General features: G+C 44.7%; 1 protein-coding gene across 4 annotated transcripts in view; it reads right to left on the bottom strand.

Annotated features, from left to right (window-relative positions):
* Positions 1–17,842, bottom strand: part of LOC144823532 (uncharacterized) — a 1,119,534-nt gene that overhangs the window by 626,874 nt on the left and 474,818 nt on the right. For all 4 annotated transcript variants that reach the window (XM_078682128.1, XM_078682127.1, XM_078682126.1 and 1 more), the window contains one exon: positions 11,546–11,617. In XM_078682128.1, the coding sequence (XP_078538254.1) occupies positions 11,546–11,617 (72 nt within the window). The remainder of the gene's footprint in view (positions 1–11,545; positions 11,618–17,842) is intronic.

Genomic DNA, 17,842 nt, shown 5'->3' with positions numbered 1-17,842 from the left:
CCCCAAGTGTAGTACTTAAGGCTCTCAAGCATTCTACGGCAAATCCCCCTCGCCTGTGATTGTAAGCAGGGGGTTACGGATCAGGGTCATGTTGGGGGAGTATATCATCGGGGATTCCAATCTATGTGCTATTCAGTGCCACACCACTACAGTACAGTCCACCGGGGAGGGGTCTCGTCCGTGACTACTCACTGATGTAAAGAGGTAGGCCGATGAGGGCGTCGGTGCCATATAACCATCTTCCACCGCGAGGTGAGGCATAAAAGGTGGCGTATGAAACCAGTACGTAGCAAAGTGCGCCTGTGCACAATAGTAGTAATATTCGAAGTTGGGCACATCATATCCTCCCTGGTGGTAAGGCAGCATCATAGTGTTCAGACTTAGACGCAACTGTTTCCCGCCCCATATGAGCCTTGTGAGCTATGTTCGGAGCGCTGCAAAAAAGATGGACCCTGGATGATATGGTATATTAATAAATAGGTACAGCAGCTTAGGCAGCAATACCATTTTGATCGAAGAAATTCTCCCTGCCATAGAGAGGGGCAGGCGCAACCATTTAGTGATGGAGTCAGTGATTTTATCCATAGTTGTACCATAATTAGCCCTCATCAAGGCTTCCCTGTCCCTGGTAATATATACTCCAAGGTATTTGAGTTCGTCCGATTCCCAGACCAGTGGGTAGTCTAGCAGATGTTTTTGGTTGGCCTCTGTTAAGGGGAAGATTGCAGATTTGGACCAATTAATCTGAATACCGGATATGGCTCCGAACTTAGTGATTTCCCTAAGGATAGGATTCAGATTTTCCTGGGGTTTGCGGATGTATAGAGTCATATCATCTGCATATAGGGAGATAAGCAACTGCCTGGCCGGGTAGATCAATGCCTTGTCATTGTTATGCTGACGCAGCTTTGTAGCAAGAGGTTCAATGGCCAGAGCAAATAAGATGGAGGAAAGGGGCATCCCTGGAGTGTTCCCCTGGAAATGGGAAAGGTAGAGGATCTGGCACCATTCAAAAGTAATGATGCCACCGGGCGGCAATATAATAATTGAATCCACTGGAGGAAAGAGATGGGCATACCCATGAGGCTCAATATGCCCATCAAATAGTCCCATTCTAGGGAATTGAACGCTTTAGTAGCGTCGAGGAAGACTGCTACTGCAGCGCATTTCGGGTCTATATCCTGTAGCACTGAGGCCAAGGTTCTAAGGTTGTGTGCTGTGGCTCGATTCGGAATGAACCCTGCCTGGTCAGGCAACACAAGCCTTTGCATTAGCAAATTAAGTCTAGTCGCTATAACTTTTGCGAGTATTTTCATGTCACAATTTAATAGTGACAGGGGTCGGTATGAGTCGCAGATAAGGGGGGGTTTCCCTGGTTTGAGTAAGGCTTCACGCATAGACTCTGGCAGGCACCCTTCCTCCCATGCTGCATAAAAGACATCCCTGAGAATAGGGGCCAGTATTGGGGCGTACGCTTTATAGAATTCAATCGGTATCCCGTCCGATCCTGGGGCACGCCCTGACTTCATTTGCATTCTGCCTCCGTTATTTCGTCTAGTTCCAGATCAAGGTCTAGGAACTTACGTTGAGTATCCCCTAGCCACGCCAAGGCCGTGTCATCTAGGTAGGCTGCTAAGTCCAATGGGGCCCTTCTCTGGGAAGAATATAGTGAACTATAAAAGTCTTTGAAGGTGCTAAGCAAGTCAGGGAGATTTCTATGGAGTTTACCCTGCGTGTCTTGTATGGCCACAACATAATTGGAGAACCTAAAGGTCTTAATTGCCGCCGCCAGAGCCTTGCCCGGTCGGTCACCCTCACCATAACCTCTCGCCATGTATGGTTTCCCCCGGAACCTGCTCTCTCTGTCAGAAAGTTCTTTGTATTCTGTCAGCGTGTCACGCAGTTTTGCCCTAAGGGTATGTTTATCGGGGTTCATGGTAATGCCAGTTTCAAGCTGCTTAAGCGTCTTTTCCAGTTTGTTGAGGTCATTGCGCAGTGTCTTTAGGACCCCCTCCCCCTTTGGAAATGCATCACCCCCGAGTTATGACCTAAAAGGCCTCCCACAATGTGGTGATACTAGAGACTGAGTCGATGTTACGATCAAAAAAATCTTGGATTTCCTGTTCCAGGTCTGCCTTAAAGACTGCATCTTGCAAGTGTAAGGGATTTAGGTGTCAGTTTCTGTATGGGGAGTGCTGCACTGGAGTCTGTAGGTCCACTATGACCGGTGAGTGGTCAGAGTATGAGCAAGCTAAATGTGTTACGCGCCCCACCCAGTGTGCCATTCCTGCCGATACGAATATGTAATCGAGCCTGGCCCAAGAGGAATGGACCGCCGAGTAATGGGTGCCCTCTCTCCCTGCGGGATGGACGTGTCTCCAGGAATCTATTAGATAGTTATCTATTATGAGGTCCTGCAGCACTCTGCTTGTGTTAGTGTAATATGCGGGGAAGGCATTAGACCTGTCTAGTTGAGGTTGCATCGTCGTGTTAAAGTCCCCACCCCACAGAACATATGTAGTGCCTATCTCTTGGATCTTGTTCCATAGCTGGAGGAGTGTGTGGGGTTTGTCCAAATTGGGGCCATAATAGTTGGCAAAGGTCACATCATACGAGTTCAGTCTTTCCATGAGGAGGCAGTAGCGGCCACCCTTATCAGTTTCAGTCCCACCCAGTACAAATGACACTCCCTTTTTTATCTAAAATCGTGACCCCTCGGGCATAGGTTGAGTAGGATGCATAGGAGTGGTAGGCTGCCCATCGCGACGCAAACAGGGGTGTAGTTTCAGGACACAGGTGCATTTCCTGTAACATAGCAATTGAGATATGGTGGCGATCAAGGTATCCTAGCACTCTCTTCTTCCTCGGGTTGTTAAGCCCTCGCACGTTCCATGACAGTATTGTAGCCGTATGTTTGTCTTGTGTACTATCTACCATCACCCCGGTGGAAACAGCGTATACTCTATCGTGCTGGTGTAGCTAATAATGCATGAATAGGTAAACATATGACATCTGAGAAACAGTCCCCCCCGCCCACTCTGGCATCCCCAACTTGCCAGGTTTAACCAATTGCTCCCACCCGAAGAATTGCCCCAACTAAATTCTTACGTTCCTATTTTAACATGACAATATGGGGAATACTCTCATAGGGAACACCAGGGGCACACAACCCGCCCTCTGCCTTCCATACTATCACCCGCCTTCTAGACTATCTTCCAACAGTCAGTCCTGGCGGGACGGAGGCAGATTGCCGGGCTGAGGTTATGAGAAACATATGTAGAAACCAGTTTCATACACCACCCCTGCAGCTCAAGACAGCAGCAACGGAGCAATCCGAAATCCCATGAGTGTCATACAGGGAGTGGAGTCTTCAATCTTGGTCCGATAAAGGAGAATGGGACCTGGACCGATCCCGTGTAATAGATCTCGCCGATGTAACCTTCCGGTGACGTTTAAGGTAATCTTCGGCCTGTTGCGGCTTCTGAAAAAAGTGTTGTTTCCCAAGATGTGTGATCTTCAGTTTGGCTGGGTACAGCATTGCGTAAGGGATCTCCTGCGTTTGAAGTTTCTTCTTGACTGCAGTAAACTTGCAGCGTGCTTCCTGCACCGATTGAGTTAGTCAGGAAAAAACGCCAGGGTTGTGTTTTCAAAGTGTACTTGCTTGCGTTCACGAACCAGGTGTAGAACCGTGTCCCTGTCGTGGTAGTTCAGGAAGCGAGCAATTATCGGTAGGGGTGCTGCCCCCGAGGGAGGCCGTGCCGCCAGAGACCTGTGCGCCCGTTCCACCACCAGGTGAGCCGAGAAGGATTCCCTGCCAAACAGGTCAGTTCCAGTTTCTCCACAAAGTCTTCCATCCGGCCCACATTGGTGGATTCTGCCAGGCCTAGGATTCGTTCGTTATTCCGTCTGGAGAGTGCCTCCAAATCCTCTTTCTTCTCGGCTATGACGCGCAGTAGTTTGTCCATGTGTGTGAGTTGATTTGTACTGGTGGTTGCGCCATCTTCCAGGTCGGACACCCTGGCTTCAACCTCCTTGATGCGGTGAACATGTTGATCCAGTTTGTTTACAGTTGCTTCCATTCTCGAGTTCATTGTGTCCATTTTGGTGTCTATAGAAGTGAGGCTTTGATTCATGCTCAACAGGAGTGACTTCCAGTCCTCTTCCACTTCTCCCGTGGTTCCTGAATCCGCATTTTCCGCTGATTGTGGTCTGGGCGTCTTGCGCGCTTCAAAAGGGATTTTCGATTGTTTTGTGTCCGTGGGCCCCATCGCAAAGGAGTCTTGACCGCGTCACAGGGTGGTATCCAGTCCAGCAAGACGGAGTGAGGTAATCCACAAACCTGGAGAGGTCCAGTCTTGTCCGTAAGGATTAGTGAGAAAGCAGCTTGCGGGTGTCAAGGTGGTCACGATAATAGTGTCAATCAATCTCAGGGGGTCTCATGTAGCGCCCAGGGCTAGCTCTGGGGTGCTGTCAGCAGGGCCAGAAGCAGGTGTCAGCCGCCAGGGGCCATCCGCCCCAAGTGAGTCAGCGCCAGTTTTTCCTGAGATTATAGAGCTGTAGTGAAATGGCCGGTTCACCTATGCCTTTGCTGGGACTAACCAGCCACGTGGTTCAGGGCCAGGGTCTCTCACTGACCCTATTCGGTTTCTTCACTTGTCCCCTGTGGCGTAGTGTGAGATATCTTCCGGTGAATCAGATTCACCTAATAAATCAGGAGCCACAAATATATAGTAGGCTGGGGGGCACAGGATTGTAGTCCACGAGAGTGCAGGGCTATTAATACGGCAGGGACTCGGTATGGGATTGCCCTGCGCCTCGCTGCAAAATGACGGCCGCTACTCTCTAGGGCCGCTCCCAGGGCCCGTCACAATCATCTGGCAGGGGGGAAGGAGAGGGACGATACTCCCGGCCTGCACCCGCGGGGCCCACAGTCCAGTCCTACACTCCTGAGCGCCCCCGACTCCTCGCTCCCTGCGCCTACCTTCCGTCTCCGCTATGCGGGCGGCCGTGACACTCAGGATCGCGCCCGCACCCGGTCTGCCATTGAGGCGCCCTCCGAGCCTCGGATCACCACCGGCGCTCACCCGCAATCTCCTGGGCAAAACAGCCACCAACACCGAGGTCCGTCACGGACACCGCCGCTCAAGGGTCGCAGGGGCAGCAAGTCACGTTCCACCCCGCCCGCTGCTCCGAGTTCCGTGCACAACCTCCAGTCTGGCCTCGGACTATCCTAGGCGCCGACGCCGCGGATACGTCTCCGCAGGAGCTCGCCTCTCGCCGCTCACCACAAATTTGGTGTTCACTCAGCAGTCCGGCTGTCCCCATACTTGAGGATGGTCTCTATAGAGTCAGCAAGGATTGAGGCAGCCAGTGGTGATGGCGAATGGAGCCCTACACATGTCAGGATGGCATTAATGAATGAAGTTCTGCCCGGCTGGGCTGGAGCCTCACAGGTGCGCGGCCATGTTGGCCGTGCGCCACCTAGCGCCCCCCCCCCCCCTAAGGTAAAAGCTTCTCATGAACTATGTGATCGGTCAAATTGGTTTTTTTCCAAATTCGAAAAATCTATTTTAATAAGAACAGTATTAGCTCCCAACTATTGCTAAATACGCACAGACCAACTCAGAAACCAGTGGTAGCACTCTGTCCTCAAGTCATGTCAGGTCTATTGAATTTTTACTGTACAGTTAAGGAAAACCTTAACAATAAAACCCTATAAAATAAACAATAATACAATTCATTTTAAGATCATAAGGCTAAGGTTAAAATAATGTTGTAAATAAATTCTATAGAGAAATATGATCACATTACCTGCCCTCTTACATCATAGTCTCAAGCAACCACGGGAGGGCATCAAAAAAGTGCATACTATAACAAAATGCAGTTTACACAGGCATAGTGAATATTGAAAAAAGGGAAAGATATTTATGTTTGTCAATGGTCATTAGCAGCAACCAGCCTTTTTCCTAACAAGCCTTAAAAGAAAAACTAACATCCGCGGTCATCCTATAGGCCACGGGTGCACATCAACAGAGGTGCATGGCTAAGTGCAAAGTTCAGGTTACAAGAGCATACTAAAACACTGGAGAAAGAAAAAAATTGTGTGTATAACTACTGGGCATTGGAAGCAGTCAGCTTTTACCCAGCACGCCTTAAAAAGTTTTTGTAGCAGCAATTCAGAATAGGGTCTGTAACACTAAGACTTGCAATTATCGCCTTCCTGCATGTCCGTATCCTGCACTGATTAAATAGGGTTTTCAGTAATAGTCGCCTTTCTTGCGGTAAGCCTGGGCAAAGGCATGTGATTTGTATAATGTTTCCTTCTCCAGAATCACTGAGTCTGCAACAGGCCTTTGGAAATGGCCTTTTCTATGACTTTCCATTCATATCCCCAGGGAAAAGAGCAATACGGTAACACATAAAATCAATTTTTAATTAGGTAGGTGTGGAAGGGGAGCGCCTCTCACCTCGACAGGGCGGCACCCGAGCAGGGATTCCATGACCGCTGACCCTCCCGCGTCCCTTACGACCAGGACTCCTCCTCTCTCTCTTTCCCTGCAGGAAACGGAACAACCAGCGGGGTCGCGCACCGAATCGGAAGCGAACTCCTGTGACTCCGGAGGCCCCGGAAGTCCCGCCCCCATCAACAGCCCGATACACAGAAAAGCCGCCGACGAAGAGAGGAGAGCGTTCCATGCGGCGGACTCGTGGCAGGAGACAGCGTGCAGAGAACCGGAGAAGGAGAGCGGAAGGAGTGTGAGGAGCGACGACGAGGAAGAGGAGGACGTCTGGACCGAAGACTGGTGGAGTCCTCAGGAGGTTGCTGGAGAGCGGCCGCGACTCGCTGGAGAGTTGCGGCGGGGCACGTGAGTACACTGTTACCTTTTCTCCGTGCCTCCCTGTAGATAGATGTAAATATAGCTGTACATACGTATTTACCACTGATAGATCACCAAAGCACTGTATATAATACTTAGTTGTGTCACTTCACCTAACACTTTGTACCATAGTCCTTGCACTTCTCCCTCACCTCGGCACGCTCTCCCCATTCCCCTTTCTCTTCCTTCCCCTCCTCTGAGTCCTCCCTTACCGTCCCCGTCCTCACGTTCTCTTTGGTCCACTCACAACCCGGGTGTTGGCGATAGTACTCCGACGGTCCAACCCAAAAAGGACTAACCGCCCTGTCTCTCTCTATTCCCTCCGAGGAGAAACCGGATCCCGTCTGACGACCAGAAGACACCCCGAAGACCTCTTCCCTCGGAAGGCCAGCCCAGTCGTGAGAAACTCTGTCCAGCCGACGCTCGGGAAAGACTGTACAGCATCCAGGCTCACCCCCTCATCGCTACCCTGATAACAAACAATAATAAAACAGCTACAATAGCGAAATACATACAGCCTCCACGCCTGTTATTCCGGTCCGCACCTACCCCTAGTCCACAGTAGGATTGAGGTTGAGTCTTATAACCATTTAGAACTGTCCATGCATGTGATCTCGAAGATGTAATTTTTTTGGCTGTTACCATGAAAGTTTTCTTCACAATGCCATTAATCACATTTTAAAGCCAATTGAGATGGAAACTTTTCCTATATTGCTTGGATGCCTAAGTCAGTAATGGTTGTATCTAGGAAAAGGTGGGCTGGTGCAGTTTCATTGTTTGAATTTCATGCCAAAATGCTTGGCACAGTTGACTTCCAACAGCAGTCTCAATTGTATTCCATGTTTTTACATAGTCCCCCTTTCTTGCTATTAACTGATTTGATAAGCTAAGCTCTAATCTTTTGGGGGGAGATAGAAAAGTAATCTAAAGGTTTCGGCTAAAATTAGATTTAAGCTATGTCTCTGCCGCGAAGAGCTTCACTTCCATAGGGAATGGAGGGGATACGTTTTGCTCCTATGACTTTCAGCAGGGGCATGAAGCTTTGCCTAGCAAGAGCTCATTGTAATAAAAAGATTTCACTAACAAAGACACTCCAAGCTTAAAATTGATATTGTGAAGGCTATATATCACCTACACCAGTTGCGTCCCTGCTGGGGTCACAAGTCCCAGGCAAGAAGGTATCACACCACACAGTCTCCTGCACCAATAGCTCCTGGCAAAACTTGACAAAGGTAACGGATAAGGCCCTGTCCTATTCCCCACTAGTGCCGATGCCATACCTTCCATACGCTCCAGTCACACAGGAAACGGTATCCCGAGGGGGTTGCATACATGGGGCGACCTGTATCACGAGGGAAGGTTTAAAGACCAACGAGAGCTACTGACAGGGTACAGAGTTACCCCCTTGGAAGTATTACTATACATGAGACTCAAACATGAAATACGGGCTAATACAGTGAGTTTCCCGCATGAGCCTACCCCGCTGGAGGTCCTGCACACCACATTAAAGATGTCGGGCCCCTCACACGCGGTGTCGCACATCTATCGGGCGACACTGCTGGAAAGGACCCGGTGCCGCCAGGTGCCAGATGTGCATGGAATCGAGACGTGGAATCCCCCTTAACAGATGTACATTGGAGTTACTGCTGAGCACAGACTGCAGAAATCACAGCTAGCAGCAGACTGCGCATAATTCACTTTACATTTTTGCATAGAACTTACTACACACCCACCCTGCTGCGGAAGACGATCGATGTATGCACTGCCATCAGGAGAGGGCTGACTTCCTGCATTTGGCGCGGTCCTGTGCCCTAGTCCAATTTTACTGGTGGGAGGTGTTGGAGGCGCTAGCTGTCATCATTACACTACCCTTACCACTATCACCCTACTTGCGCTACTGGTATACACAGCGAACATCCCTAAGGCACGCAGAAAGTTCACTGCGTTGGCCCTGCTTCTGGCCAAGCGGAGAGTGGCTTGCAGATGGGACAGAGGGAGAGCTCTCAAATTCAAAGACTGGTTACATGACTTAATCTATAGTAAAGACCAACTAACAAGCTATGCAGAGCTACTGCCTTTTACATCCCGCCCCAGAGATATTTGGGAGCCACTCATATCATACCTCCAGGAACACAGTGAAGAAGCTCAAGATGCTTCATCGATGGTCATTCAGGAGGAGCCATCCGAAGTAAAACACAGCAGATTGTTTCTAACATTATACATGGTTGATCTCTAATTAGACCATGTGTTTGATTGATATCTTTTCCTCTTTTTGGCCTTTACAGTGACCTATGGGTATTCCCCGGCCGGGCTGAATGCTGGGAGGGGAGGGTGGGTTATATCGTAGAACTGTGCAGTTAAATGCTAATTAAGCTAGTCCGCACTTGAGGACACCAATGTATGCAATTTTTATCTGATGAATTTGAATACCATGTAAAGAATGCTCTATGTTGATACTGTGACCTTTTTGACATTTGTCTGAAAATGATGAAGTTTAAAACAAAAAGAAAAATCATATTGTGAGGTATGCATACTAATTCAGTGTATGCATTCCAAAAGCCAATAGGATAGTTTCAGACTATTAGGGTGATATTGCAGAATAGGAGGCAGACTAGTTTCACGTGCAAGAATCTCTATGAGTCGGGTTCATTTAACATTGCCTAGAAGACTTTGGATAAACTTGGTAAAATGAAGACACAATTTCAAGATCACAACCTACCTAGCAAAGGGTTAAAATGGATTATAGTGTGTACCAAAGATCCGCCAGAATGAACAGAGTATAGTTATGTATTAGTTCACATATACCCACAAATTGTTATAGGTACCTTTGATGGAGACTTTCTACAATGTCCCTACAGATCACACCTAAATTCTAGATTATGCTTATTGGATCCCAGAAAGCTAGTTTATTTCTTTCATATTTCTGATTGCTAGATTTACAAGTATGTTGACATTCCTGGAACCTTTACAGCTCTTTCTCCAATGAAACTTTCCCTGTTCAGGCTCAGTAGTAGCAATTATGTGTGGTGCTTCAAAAAAGATGGTGTTCTTCTTTTCGTAACCAGAAAAAAAACTAGTTAAAAATCCCCACCACAGTTAAATCCTAAACTAAATTCTATTAGTGAGAGAGGTTTTTTAATGATTCAGAATGTCTGCAACACAAGCACCTCAACTACATTTTTCTTTTCAATGTCATACATTTACTTGGAGATGAATGCATTTTCCCAAGTAAATAGACTTAACTGTAATGGATTGGTTTAGCTTAATCAAGGAGTGAGTTGGACACTTAACAGTTAGGTAATGCACTTCACAAATAATCTATCATTAAAAGGTTCAGCATTACCATATGTTTAAAAACATGGAATAAAGTTGTCCCTTAAATTACCCATACTCATGATCAAGATATTACATGCACAAGAAGTTTAACTACAGAACACCTCACGAGAATGACAATGTTTTGGGCATGACAAAATATTGCACCCTTTATTCCAAACAACCTGAATGAGGCCTTTAAGTAACCATGGATTCCCTTTTACTAAACAAAATAGTTAATCCAGTCAATACCTGCAACCCTACCACACAGTACTGATTTGAGTTAAGTGTAAACAGTCTCCAAATCAATTCTTACAATTTATTAACAAGCTCTACAGAGAATGTGTAACTACCCTAGTGCCTTTAATTTGGAACTGTGTTGAAACTTAGGGGGTCATTAGCATGGCGGGAGGATCGCCACCACCTGACTGGCTTTGGCGATACGCCCGCCAGAACAACCCGCTGGACGGCCTGTTACACCCGCCACATTAGCATGACAGGGGGTACCGCGGCGGACGTAAAGACTGTTCGCCGCTTTTTTCGCCAGCAGGCAATCCTCCCGTTTGCCTATCGAACGGAAAAGGCCCATAATATGGTGGCGGTGCCTTGCAGGCACCGCCATCCATATTATGATGTGGCATTTTCAAAGGCTTTCCATGGCGGAGTGGGGGGGTTTTGGCTGCACTTTGGGGGTACCCCCAACATTGGCATGCACAAGGTGGCAGGCACCACGCGGTGCCTGACAAGTTGTGCATGCCAATGCACAACATGCATATATTGCATTGTGGCGGGTGCTGCTTAAAGCACTGCCTGCTACAATGTAATGTATGCGGGATGCCACCGCTGCGGTGGCATCCTAATTGCCAGTGCAGGACGGCCGCACCACTGGCGTTCACCAGCCATCCTAAGGGGCCCCTAGATTCTCTTTTCCCTAAAGTAAGTATCAGCTTTGAATTTGATGTATGGTTTAACATGGAAAGTACTCTAGAACACTATGTAACGAAGATGGGTAATGGAACTTTGTGAATTGTTTAGATGTCAGTATGGTGTGTGGAGGATATGAAAACATGATCTTATAGATTTTGCACTTTCCCAAATGAGTAGATAGCTGTGATCCCACCTGTGATGTGCTGTAGCTCCTTAAATGTGATATGCAGTATAGAAATTCTTTTTTCTCTTGTTTATTAAAAATCTAATGACATTTACAAGACACTTGAACATATAATCTCAAAACCCCTTCAAAGTAGATGGAGTGTTCTGCACGAAACGAACAGGAAGGCTGCAGTTCCACAGATGTGAAGCTTTTGCTCTATTAAAGATCTATTTTTCTGATTCACTAAGATCGCTCTACTCACCCATCGGGCTGCCATTGGTTTTCATTTTCTTACTCTCTTGGTGGTCCATGTGACAGTAATCAGTCTTGTTTTCTAGGCGAAATGAAACAATGTTATGTTCTCTTGCTACCAGAAACAATATTTTTATTTATTCATGTTTTAATGTTTAAGCTCAAACACTTTTATTGATATTACGAGACTCATATGCAAATGAAATTGTTAATGCAGAGCATTAAAGGTATATTGAACATAATTGTAAGATTAGTTAATACTATCTCTTTATCGTTATTAAAATGCATTTGGATTTTGCCATTGCACTGTTATAGCATTGTTTGTTTTACTGTTTCTCAATATACAAATGGTCAATGTGTTTTTCAACTAGTGTCCTGATTCGCATGTGTGTAGTTATGTTACTTCTGTTTATATAGAACAGACTTTGCCATTGGCATGGCCTTGTACAACTTTGTTTTAGTTCAGAGACTTTCCCTATAGTTCCGGGGTCACCACTGTAGAATGAAGTCTGGGTCTCAGTAAGTGATGATGTTTTATATTGTGTTTAGGACATATTTCTATTATGAGGACAACTATACACTATGTATTGTTTAGGTTAGAGGGCTTTGCCAATTGCTTAGGCAATCCAATTGTCTCCCAGATGGCAAGGATATGAATCATTATAGCTCACGGTCTGGCCAATTAGGGGCATGGTGGACGTTTCGTCAGCCCAATGCACTCTTTTGGATGTTAGTGTGTGGCTTGCTGTGGTGGGAAATTTTGGAATGTTTATAAGGTGACCTGCACAATGAGCTGTGTGGAACATTAGTGTGGCTGTGGCCACATATATCATAGCATGCGTTAGTGCTTGGTGGCACGCTTTTGGAGTTCTTTCATGGGTATAGCCATCCTACTAGTGCAAACAAAGGCAAAGAGGCATGAGAGCCTGTATTTATACCAAACCACTGTAATCAGAGTAAACTCCAGTAATACAAATGGTGCCTTGAGCATACATGGATTCAATCCGACTCAGACAAACAACCTGCAAAATGTATAGGTGAGACACAGTTGTTGCCCTGACAGAACAGGGGAGATCAAGCTTGCTTCATGTCATAGTCCGCCCCTTTAGCCCCACCATGCAAGCCCAATTTTAGGTCACAGACACCACCGCTGTTTCATACTCGCATGAGGTGGCATAGTTGTGCCCTCCTAAAATTATCTTCTCAACATTTTCACACTTATTTTCAGTAAGAAATTGCATTTCATGGGGTAAAAACACAAAGGTCCTACTTTTAAGTTTTCTATCATGGATCCCACATGACTTTTATTGGTATGGGAACACACTCGGTAAACCCAAATACATTTCAGCACACATTTCACCAGATTCAAGCTGGATGTGAAGCCTGCTAGAACAGAAGCTATGAGTGCAAATTTACTGCTAGCAACCTTTTCCATGTAGGCAGAGGTGTCAAAGGATCTTCATGTGGTAAAATGTGGGAACATATATTGAAGTGTAATAACTATAAAAAAAGATAATACATATTTTCATGTTAAATAAAAGTAAAAATAACGTAAAACAGTTATGATTAACCTAGAACAAAATAAATACAATGCACAAAAGTACATTAACTCTACAAATGCAATGTTTAAATAAAGTATATCAATTTTATGTATAATTATTATTTAAAATATTTTTAAAAATCCCAACCTCACATACCCACTTATTCTTCCATCGACCTTGAGATATACATATATATGAATCCCCAAAAAAATCTGTCTGTCCCCCGAAATTGAATGCTGTACCTTTGGGGAGGGTAGAAGTATTTGACTACCTAGGCATCCGTTTGTCGCATAACATGCCGTGGGCCCCCCATCTAGACAAAATGCTGCTAGCCCACAAGAGGGTAACAGGAGTTCTCCTGAAAGAACAGCGCTCCTGTGCAGTTAGACCTATAGCCCCTGTCACTGAAATCTACACAGCAAAGGGGGTTAGCTCTGCTCTTTATGGGGCAGAACTATGGGGCTCATGTATTACCAACGAACTGCCAAGATCCGAAAGGAAGTTCTGCAGGGCCATTATGTCACTTCCCCAAGGCACTCCCATGGCTCCACTAATGCTTGATCTAGGATGCCGACCCATTGAAGATTTAGCTAAGTTTCGGCCCCTCCTGTTATGGGCCCGTCTGTGGCGAGTTCCGGAGCTCGCTAAATATGCGCAAGGGCTTCTAGAAATTACGGAATCACCAGGGTGGCACAGAATCAAATGGTTAAGAGATATGAAATCCCTCTTGTTCAACTTGGGTCTAAGCGAAGCCTGGGTAAATAGATCTTCTCCCCCAAAGGCAACGCTCAAGAACCTCTATTGGAACTGGATTCTGACCCAACGGAGTACCACTGCTCATTGGGTAGACTCACGGGAGGATTTTCTGAAATTTAAGGACCTACCAATTTGGGAACTCTATTTAGATATCATTGAGAAACCATTTGATAGTGCCCTTTACTTCAAATTTAGAACAGGAACTCTTCCATTGCATGCTTTCACATCCCGGTGGAAACCGGCAGCTCAAACTACAGAGTTCTGCCCAGTGTGCATATCTAGACTAGAGTCAGTGGCGCACTTTTTGTTCGAATGTCGGGAGTATGCCCTACCAAGGAAAAAATGGCTTAAGCATCTGTGCCGCCTGTTGGGGACCAGGCGCCACGAGGAGGCACTATGCATATTAATGTCAGACTGTCGCACCTTGTATGTTTGTACTCTCTCTAAATTTTTATCATGGGCCTGGTCTATTAGAAGTAAAAGGCTTAAAGCAATTGTTTAATTCCTTTTTAACCAATCATCTATGAAATGCTTCTTTTATATGAAAATCGAAACCTTTTAAAATTGACTGTAATCAAATTGTTGTATTTTCCTTCCCCTTTTTTTTAATCAAATGAATTTATGTATTTTTATTGCGAAGCTTTTATGATAACTTTTATCGAAATAAAGCCTTTTTGACTTGACTTGACTATACATATATAAAACATATTTAATTTTCAGAAAAACACATATTCACTGGATGATGTCATCAGTGATGTCATCAGTGATATCATTTGAGATGTCATCAGTGATATCATTTGAGATGTCACCAGTGATGACATGAGTGATGTCACTGACCATGTCATGAGTGATGTAATATGTGACATCATCAGCAGTGCATTGCGGGCGCGCGAGTTATAGTTAGCTGAACTAACTATAACGGGGGCATTTCAAAGGTTTTGTATGAGTGAAATGTCCAGCTAACTATAACATGTGTGAAACCTATGTTTTTTTCAGTGAATATATATATATATATATATATATATATATATATATATATATATATATATATATATATATATATATATAGTTAGGATTTTTTCCCTATGGGATTTTTGAAAATTCTATGTCTAATAACTTTGGCGTTTGTGGACGGAATTGGCTGAAATTTTCAGGAAAATGGAACATTTTGTTTCTGAGCAGCCCCTGGCAATTTGGGGGGGGTTCGTCAAGGGGGGGCCGAGAAAAAAGGGGGGTCCCAAAACGTGTTTTTCCCATGTTAATTTCCATAGGGCGGTTGGCCTCACTTTTAGGCCGAACGGCTGAATGGATTTGCACGAAACTTGGCAAAATTGTAGGGACTGTTAGCCCGATGTGCCTTTGCTAGGTCTCAATATATGTGCTCCAGTGGATTTTGAGAAATTAACGTTAAAAAAAAGATATATATCTGTAAGCGCGCTCCAGGCAGCGCTCCGGTTCGCGTACTTGACGCGTAACGGAACTTCGCGTAGCGAAGCTGATTGGCTCTCCGGTGTCTGTCAACATTCTAAACAGTCCGGAGCGGCTGCCATCTTGTCTCTCGGTAGGATCGAGAGACAAGAGGAGGCCAAAACAAAGGGGGAAATGACCATAAGGGGGCATAGTAGATCCTCCCTGACCCCCTAGGTTTGATGTGGAGGCTTTAAAAGGGCCCCGCAAACTTTTTTTTGTTTTTTTGCGTGGGGAGCGCCCGGTCCGCGAACCGGGAAGCGTTCTGGGGAGCGTACTATAAGGAAAAAAGAATGATAGACTTTTCAAATACTGTATGTTAATTGATTGTTGGTTTTGTTGATTATTTTTTAATTTCTTTATTTTTTAAGCAATTATTTATTATTGTGATTGTGTTTCAAAATTTAATAACATTTCTAACATTTCACTGTCTGAAATGTCGTTATTTTCATTGAACATAGCTTGTAATCTCTGAGTGTGTAAAATGTCCTCATTTTGAAGGAGGTCATCTAATGCTTGCACACATTGCAGTAGTTCTTGGTCCCAAGTTTCATCCATAAATTCTATATAATTTGGATCAATTAATTCTTGGCTGCTCTCTTGCAGGACAATTTGAAATGAAACTTTCTGTTCGCCTTCCATGTTGCCTGAAATTTGGATAAAAAAAATATATATTAGTAGAGATAGGGCACTGTTGGGATTAATTTTAGATAGGCAGTTTTTATCAGTGAATTTATCTTTGGGCAGTGTATAGTATCAGAGTGGAAGTAGGAATATAAAAAAGTGTATGTGATTTAACATAAGTAAATTCATAATTATACAAGAGAAACCTAACTCCATCCATAACTATAACAGAGAAGTCTATCTAAATCTATAACTACTACAGAGGGATAATATATAACTATCAGAAAAAGTTTACCATATTAACTGATAGTGCACAATATACTTCAGTTTTTAAAATAACAACTTACCTTTACAAAGAAGTTGAAGTGATTAGTGAAAATCCAATTGAAATGTACACCAGGAAGTAGTAGTCAAAATGGCTGTGTTCCCTTCTCTTCCTTTAAATATATTCAGGTATATAACGAATCAAATGTCAGGTAAAAAAAGTAGAAAATGAAAGTAACATTTTCATTGGTTGTCAATTCCAACACTTCAGATGTGTTCTGTGAAGTAATTTACCTCACGGTATTTAGAAAGGTCTACAGGCTAAATGGCTAAATGGAATTTCAATCAAATTTGTGAAAATGGTAGGGATTGGTATGTAGTATGAGCTAATCTATATTTGGTGAAAGTGTCTCCAGTCGTTTTTCTGTAAATTACTTTCCCACCTTTTTTGATGGAGCGCTTCCCGGGGAGCGCCCCCGTACGCGAACTGGCGAGCGCCCCGGTACGCGAACCTGAAGCGTTACGGGAGTCCACCATTTTGTGTTTCGGTCGAATTAAGATACAAGATGGAGGGCAAATAATGTTCAGAATGGGTAGAAGGGGGCACGGTAGACTTATCTTGACCCCCTAGGTTTTCTGAGGGTGGCTGAGGAGGCCCATATGTGCGAAAAAAAACCATTTTTTAAAAAAATTTCGCGAGGTTAGCTTCCGGTTCGCGTACCGGGTAGCGCCCCGGGGAGCGTACTTTGTTGAAAATTAGTGAAAAAAAGTTAGAGTAAAATAATAATTGTGAGTGATCAGATGTAGGGTAGCTCTGAGAAGAGCTTTTGGGTTTATGGTACATTTAGGTACTTATAAGTAGGTACCAATGCACAGTCTTAAATTCAGAATGAAAATTCTGTTGCCCTCATCTGAGAAGTGAACTCCATCTCCTCTGTAGATATCTTGCATGTAGTAACGCAAGTTATTGTTGTACACGGAGCCCATTCCATGGTCTCTCATGTAAGCTGAAACAGATTTGTTTACATGCTTCCTCGATTTCTCAATTTGTGGACAAAATTGGTTCGACCACCTCCATTTCTGTCTTTGGCATATATTTGAATATACCAAGGCAGTTTGAGGAAAAAGTGCCATTAATTGCTCAAAGGTGTCCTTTAAAAGCATTTCCAGACCTACCCCAGTCAAAGTGCCCAAATCATTACCTCCACAGTGCACAATTAACAGGTCAGGTTTTGGCAAATGCATAAAGGTTTTCACCAATGGTATCAATTGGTGACATTTTAATCCTCTGTGGCCAAACCACTTAATTTCCACATCTTGTAAATTGAGGTTAGGTAAATTTCTGTTCTCAGCATACCTCTGAGCCCAATAGATGTAACTATGTCCAACAATCCAGACAGAAAACATGGTGAGAGAAGGTTCTGCTGCAGTCAGATGAAGTGTGGCAATGAAATGGCAGTTGAAAAAATAAGAGTTTAAAATGAAAAAAACTGTGGAGTTTCTGTGTTAATGAAGCAGTAACAGTGATTGGTGGATTTTGATTGCTGAAAACAGAAAGTTAGGGTGCATGGATGAGTTCTTTGAAAGATGTATTTTGAATGGTCAATAAAAAATCATTAAATGAAAGATTGCACTGGATATGCAGGTGCACTGAG

The sequence above is a fragment of the Lissotriton helveticus genome, chromosome 3_1, assembly GCF_964261635.1.
Source record: "Lissotriton helveticus chromosome 3_1, aLisHel1.1, whole genome shotgun sequence".
Classification (NCBI taxonomy): domain Eukaryota; kingdom Metazoa; phylum Chordata; class Amphibia; order Caudata; family Salamandridae; genus Lissotriton; species Lissotriton helveticus.
Note: the sequence above shows the minus strand (reverse complement) of the source record. Positions and strands in the feature narration are given on the sequence as shown.